At 31.9% G+C, this 7,334-nt stretch overlaps 1 protein-coding gene across 1 annotated transcript; it reads right to left on the reverse strand.

The window, feature by feature from the left end:
• Positions 1–3,337: 3,337 nt before the first annotated feature.
• Positions 3,338–6,780, reverse strand: LOC122584588 (ankyrin repeat-containing protein ITN1-like). Its single transcript, XM_043756659.1, has 3 exons — positions 6,646–6,780; positions 4,712–5,277; positions 3,338–4,258 (listed from the first exon to the last, which is right to left on the reverse strand). Exons 1-3 carry the CDS (start codon positions 6,722–6,724, stop codon positions 3,572–3,574), a joined length of 1,332 nt encoding a protein of 443 aa, XP_043612594.1. The 5' UTR covers positions 6,725–6,780; the 3' UTR covers positions 3,338–3,571.
• Between the last annotated feature and the right edge of the window lie 554 nt (positions 6,781–7,334).

Below are 7,334 nucleotides of genomic sequence, written 5' to 3' on the forward strand. Positions count from 1 at the left end.
AATAGTTTCCATTTGATATCTTGATCGTTTATGGGTAATCGGGATACATGGGAGGTGATATGGGCTATGTAAATGACATTTGAGGCCTGATATGCAGTCCCTATGATATGAAATGAAATGATATGATATGATATGTTTTGAGATGTATTGTATGGTGCATGTTTGTATGGCTTATTAATCTAGTTCACTAGACTCTTTAAGTTGCCATGTCACGTGCACGTTTAAGGGCCCAAACGTAAAAGATGATTATGTGTTATGTTTAGGTAATGTAGATTCCTGAACTATATGTAATGTAAATCGAGCTCGTATATGATATGAAAGTGTTAAGCTTAACCCGTACTTGCCCTTGCCCGGTGAGTACGTATATGGTTGCTTGGGTGGCTCCTTGCAACATAATTACGTGGTTAGAGTATCTCCGGGTGGCGTGATTAACCACCAATGTCTTGAACATACGGACTACTCCTGGATTGGCTTGCCATTCCTTAACGACACTGATGGACCGCCGTAAGGCTTATCCATCCAGTCGGGTGTGAGGTCCCCGTTAGGTCTTTTGACCGCCTACACACAAACTTACACCTTATATGATATGAGTGACTTATGTCACACCTGAAATGATGTTATATGTGATGATGAAAAGATGATTAGGCACATCTAAGACGAACAATCCTATACGAATGATGTTTATGGCTATATGAGATGTTATGTGCCTTAATGATGAAATATGACTTTTAATACGTTTTAATTGGACAAATGTTTTTATAAGCTCGTGTTATCTTACTTAGCTAATTCGTTAGCTAACACTTGTTTCTTGAAATGTGTTGTTCCTTCAGGTTTAGAAAGCTTTGAGTGTTGACGAATAAAGAGCGAGGCATGGGTAGATTGTTCGAAAAGGATTATAGTTTACCCATAGTGGCTGCTCCTTTAGACCTTTGAATTTTATGTTTAGATATTTATGAATTGTATTGACTTGTGATCGGTTGTTTTATGTTGGGCAACCGATGGATTTCCATTTAGACTTGTTTCAATGATATGGCTAGTAACACCGTTTGATGAATAAACCAAACTGAAATTATTGGTTTGGACTTTTAAATGTTTTTCCGCTTTCTTTGACACCGTTAGGTGAAAGCTCTTGGAAATCCTTGTTTTTAAATGATGGGTGTTACATTAATATTGATTTTTGCTTGCCTTTTGGCCCCTTTTTGCTGCCGAAATGAAGAGAGAAAGAAGGAGAGGAGAAGTGTTTTTCTAAAGAGAATAAAAGCTTGTGTGTGTAAAAGTTGAAGAATATGTTTTGGTTGTGAGTTTCAAGAGTGATTGTATGAGAAATAAAAAATCAAAATGAAGTGTGTGTGGTGAAAGGGGGCCGGCCTTGGGAGGGGATTTGGAGGGGTGGTTTACTTTTTTTTTTTTTTATAAAAATTGTAGGTGTATTTCATGTATACGTATATTAGATGTATGTATATATTTTGTAAGAGTAAGTTATGTTTATTTGTAGTGTAAGTATATTATTTGTCCTAGCATATGTATGTGTGTATGTCGTGTATATATATATGTATGTATATATTTTTGTGTTTTAAGTTTACTACATAAGCCTTTATTTATAAACTTGTATTTATTTTAAGCATATACATATATATACTTATTATTACTTAAACATTTTCATGTACTTTAGGAGTTATATATATTTTTTAAGAGTTATATATATTTTTTAAGTTGTTCATGGCACTTTTATGACTAAATATTATTTAGTTGGCTTGATGATTCAGTTTGTTGGACATTTATAAGGATATTTGATTGTTATCTCAACTTGTGAGACTCATATTATTATTTATAATTTGATTACATATTAATAAAATTTTCGTTCAATGGTGTTTTATTAAATTGAACTTATCACTAACAATAGCTTTAGATTGCTAATTTAGGGGCATTATCTATTAGCTTCAAGTATAACTATGACTTGCGGGAACATAGACAACCTAACTAGCACGTATATAATATTTAAAATCTATGGTTGTTACATCAATGTCTTTCTTATATCATGCTTATATCATTTTTCACTAACAAAGGTTTTTATATATAAAAAATGAAATTTAAAATTTGTGTTAACCAAGTTTTTTTATTTATTAACAAACCATATATGAAAGAACATCTAAAGAAAGAGATATTAACACGTTTTCATTGGTATTCAAAATGTAATTGATATTAATTTTGTAAATAAATATTTTCTTCATAATGGTTTAATTTTCTTTTTATGAAATCCGGTTTTAGCACAACTTTTGTACATTTTCAATTTTTGTTGTAATTGATATTAACTTTGTAAATAATTTTGTTCTTAATAATTCTTTAACTTATCCTAATATTTAATTAAATTTAATGATCTTACTTAATTCTTACCCAATTTTATTAAGCATTTTTACTAAACTAGACTGGGTTTTTCCGCAGGATAAAAATCTATAAATAGAATTATAGGAAATATCTCCTTTTAACTCTAATACAAACAAAATGGATTTACTAACTTGGGCTAATATTAATTTTGGGCTAATATTTTTTTGTCCACTTACATGGAATTAAGTTCATATATGATTAATATCATATTTATTATCAGATAAATCAAATGTAATATTATTAATTAAATTTAAAATTTATTCATAAAATTAATTAAAAATATAATAGATCTTAAAAATTATTACAAAGATGTTAAATGATATTAATCAATAAATTTGAGCCTAAAAGAGTTTAAAACAAATATGTTTTCATTAGTATTCAACACATAATTGATATTAACTTTGTGAATAAATATTTACTTCATAATGCTTTAATTTTCTTTTTATAAAAATTGACTTTAACACAATTTTGTACAATTTCAAGTTTAATTGATATTAACTTTGTCAATAATTTTTCTTAATAATTCTTTAATTTCTCATAATATTTAATTAATTTTAATGATCTTGCTAAATTCTTACCTAATTTTATTAAAATAATTTTATAAAACTAAACCGCGGTTTTCAGTGGGATAAAAATCTAGTATATTACTGTTTGTAGATAAGTTTTACAATACTGATGATATAAAATAAAATATTGTAACATTTCTACTTTTTAGGTATATTTTTGTTACTAGATAAAAATTATGCAACAAAATATTAATAACTATTTTGATATCAAGCTAAAGTATATATTAGTGTTGGAAAACAAAAAAGTTTAAATTAATTTAAACATGTGCTAATTTAATTAATTTCGAAGAATTGAAAACTATGATTGACCAATAGCTATTAGGTCAGTTTTTCTTCTAATAAATATATATATATATAATGTAAATGTAAATTAAACCATTGAACCACATAACAAACATTGATAATTCTTCATATTTATGTTTAATACATTATACATATCAATACATTTTACATAATACATAACATCATTACATTCGATTGTAACAGGAACACGACATTTTCCCCCAAATACTCAATCAAGAATGGAAATTATTCTAGTTAGTTAAGTACACGCAAAAACAATACACATTAATACTATAGAGCTAAAAAAGTGTGATCGCCCAAAGAAATCGGGCAGAAGCTCAAACAAGAGAACCAGTGGGTAAATGAACGAAACCAGAAACCGAATGCAGTGATTGACGTTTATAGTCCCAAATATCATGAAACATCAGAACAACTTTAACCTTCATATTCTTGAGCATCGACCAGAAATCCACAATTATTTTCGAGTACACTTGTATGTACTCGTAGACAAAAACAAACACTGGGAAGAATGAAACAACATACAAGGTCAAGTTTGTCCAAGTTGCGTTGTTACTTACAGTTAAAACAAGTGTGGCTGCAAATGCTACCATCATCATTGCTACAGAGATGATTAGCAAAATAAGTGCTGCAAGTTGCTTTTCATAAAGAGACGATTCAAAATCCTTAAACCGGAATGGTGATGTGACGATATTGAGAAAAATGATAACGGATGTAAATGCTGATGAAAGTGAAACGGCGTCAGCCAAGGCAAAGAGAAGAAACATCGGTTTGCCCTTGAGAACCGGATGACCATTATTATTACCTCCTGGTATTTGGTATGCTGAAGTAAAGGCGACAGTCGCAATGAGAACAGCAACAATAGAACAGTTTTTCGCATTCTCAGACATCCATCTCTTCGCTTCTTCACGGTGTTTATCATTGGTTTCAAAAAACACCTCCTGTGGGGTTTTCATGTCAGAGTTTCGGGTCATCAAGTCTACGGTTGTAGATATCTTCGCCACCCTCTACACAAAAAACAAAAGTTGATCAACTATTTATATGTAATTACATATTATATTATCATGAATGATGGAACTAACTTATATGCCTCGAATAATCGTCAAACATATTATTTTAAGGGTTTGCTAACAGCAGTTATATATTTTTTTAGATTTATTAAAATGTATACTTTGTTATGCGCAAATAAAGGGTGGTTTTCATTATACAAAGTAATATTTTCTATGCATGTAATTGATCATTAATGACAATCGCTGCCATTCCAAAATTTCTTTTATGCTACCTAAAAAAGATACGTTATATAAATGACGAGGTTATCTATATTGCTCATAACTAAAGTTAACATTAAAAAAATACCAAAAAATTATAAAATGAAATAAATGATGTGATTAAAAGTGTCATTGTAGTACTTGGAACATGTAAGAATAATACGATTTTTTTAAAATGTGCGTTTTCATTACCTTATATAGACGTTGATCATCTTTTAATTGTTTAGCAGGATCTTTTACCTCGTCTTCTAGGTCATTTGCTTTAAGACCAACCATGTGCAACAAAGTGTTATACTTCTTGTCAAGCCTTCCTCTTAGTCTTTGCAATGGATACTCCATGTTTTCCATCACATCAATGATCGCTAGTCTTCGATGCAAGATTGCCAAATGCAGAATGTTGTGTCCCTCTTTATCAACATGCTCTACAGCCTGAGGATACACTTTGAGTATTTCCTCAACAATCTCTGGACAATTATGTTTAGTTGCCAATAACAATGGAGTATCCGGCTTCTGATCAATGTTGGCTTCTTGAGCTATTGCGATCTTTTGCTCATGTTTAAGCGCGGATGTAGTCTTTCCATACTCGTGAACTTTAGAACCACGCTTATCAGTCCATGATTCTGTTTTCTGCCATGAGTTGTCATTTGTAATCAACAACTGAGCAAGTTTAAGTGCCCATTCACAAGCATGTTTTTCTTTCTTCAGATCTTTAATAAACTCCAATGTCCTGCCTTTAACCTTAGGACTTGCATCAATTACTAACACGAAAGGAAACAAATTAGTCAAATATTAGAATCACTAGTAACACGCAGTTCGATGATCAAATGGACATGAAGGAGAGATTCTAAAGAGGCAAATTTAAAACGTTAGTCTTAAGTTTTGTGTATGTATATTATTTGCTCTATGTACTTTTCTTTTTTCTTTTTGTAGGGGTGAAATTCTAAATATACCCTTAAAACTTACTCGTAATAAAGAACATTGTACCAATATTAAGGAGGGTCTCACATAATGTAAACATTTAACCCAATCAATCAAGGCTATTAAGTTTCACGAAGGTGAAATACTTCCTGAAATTTTATACCTTACAAACTAAACCATTTAATTACGCGTATTTGAATATTTATTTGAAATTATACAAATAGTTAGATACTGGTTGTTCAAAGCTTTGGCAAATTCGGATTATATATCAGTCTTCTTTTGAGCATTTAGTTTGGTTGAAGCATATACCAAATTAAATTTAATCATCGAAAACTTTTTATTTGATTAATATTTAGTTAATTAGATATTCATTAACATTTTTTATCCTAGTGTTTTACAAACTAATGTACTTTAAGCCACAATACTCAGTGATATTTCTGTAAGGGAAGTTTAAACGCCTCATAGTACCAGTCAAATTAAATGGGAATATATATATATGGTTGGGTTATATTATGAACTCTTTATTTTAAGGATTATTAGGGACATGTAACTTACACATGTGTAAGTTATACCTTACACATGTGTAAGTCGTGGTGGCGGTGGTTGCCGTCACCGGAAGATCATGGTGGTGGTCGAAGATGATGGTGGTGGTGGTGGCTGTATAACTTACACATGTGTAAGTACAATGTAAGTTCTACTTACACATGTGTAAGTCGTGGTGGCGGTGATCGCCGTCGCCGGAAGATCATTGTCGGAGATGATGGTGTGATGGTGGTTGGAGATGATGAAAAATGAATGATTGAGAAGTGTCCCTAATGGTCCCTAAAATAAGGAGTAGTCTCTAATCTAACTTTTCCATATATAGGGGTGAGTTATTTTAGGGATTCCTTATTTTAGGGACCATTAGGGACTCGTGTTTTTTGAAACTTACACACCACCATGGTAATCTCCGACCACCACATGTAAGTTAACTTACACATGTGTAAGTAACTTACACACTAACACATGTGTAAGTTAACTTACACATAATTTTCCGGCGGGCCCGTCGCCGGAATGTCTTAGTGTTTTTACAAAAAAGTCTTGTATATCGTAGTAGATAATGATGGTGGTGTGTAAGTTACAAAAAACACGAGTCCCTAATGGTTCCTAAAATAAGGAGTCCCTAAAATAACTCACCCTTGCAATGTATTGTATAAGTGTTATCTTACTCCTGAACATGATGCGCTTGAAGACACTTTTGGGACGAAGTTCTGGTTTGATGGTTGAAAGAAGTTGAAGAGGAGTCATCTCGTCTGCATCCTTTGCGATAACTAATTCACTATAAGTGATAGCTATCTGATATGCAATCCTGCACAACACACAATGGAAAGAAAAAAAAAAAGTTAATCAATAGTCAAAATGAGAACAATTAGTATGAGAGATACATAGAAACAAACTTACAAAAGTTTCTACTAAGAATTGCAATGTGGAGTAAGGTAAATTGTCATCTCTTCGAAGAAAGCTTTTTGAACATGGCATTCAGTTGTTCTACTAACTTCTTCATGGAGAAACCGAAAGATTTCTGTCTTCCCATGACGAGCTGCGTAGAATAAAGCATTTTCCCCTCTTTGTTGGTCATGTTAAGCAACATAGGAGCCCTACGAAGAATCTCCGCTGCAACTTCCACCGTTCTACTGTTTGTGCTGGTCTCATGGAGGATGGTATTTCCACCATGGTTTGGACTGTAAGTTTGTGATAATCGCATGGATTCACCATATCTAGGAGCTTAAGCGTGAGCTCGGTTCTTGTGTGGTAAATAGCCATATGAAGAACAGTGTCCCCATGAATTGTAAGTGTATGGAAAGGACCCTTGGCAATTTTTCGACATAAATCAATCACTTGATCATCTTTTTCATTC

This window comes from Erigeron canadensis, unplaced genomic scaffold (genome assembly GCF_010389155.1).
Source record: "Erigeron canadensis isolate Cc75 unplaced genomic scaffold, C_canadensis_v1 Conyza_canadensis_unscaffolded:48, whole genome shotgun sequence".
NCBI lineage: Eukaryota > Viridiplantae > Streptophyta > Magnoliopsida > Asterales > Asteraceae > Erigeron > Erigeron canadensis.

What these genes read in the sequence shown, in the direction of transcription:
- LOC122584588 (XM_043756659.1), bottom strand. Translation starts at nt 6,724, where the DNA reads ATGACTCCTCTTCAACTTCTTTCAACCATCAAACCAGAACTTCGTCCC. An exon ending in CAAGCGCATCATGTTCAGGA is followed by an intron (nt 5,278 to 6,645) that starts GTAAGATAACAC and finishes CTTTCGTGTTAG; the next exon opens with TAATTGATGCAAGTCCTAAG. An exon ending in ATGATCAACGTCTATATAAG is followed by an intron (nt 4,259 to 4,711) that starts GTAATGAAAACG and finishes TTTTTTGTGTAG; the next exon opens with AGGGTGGCGAAGATATCTAC.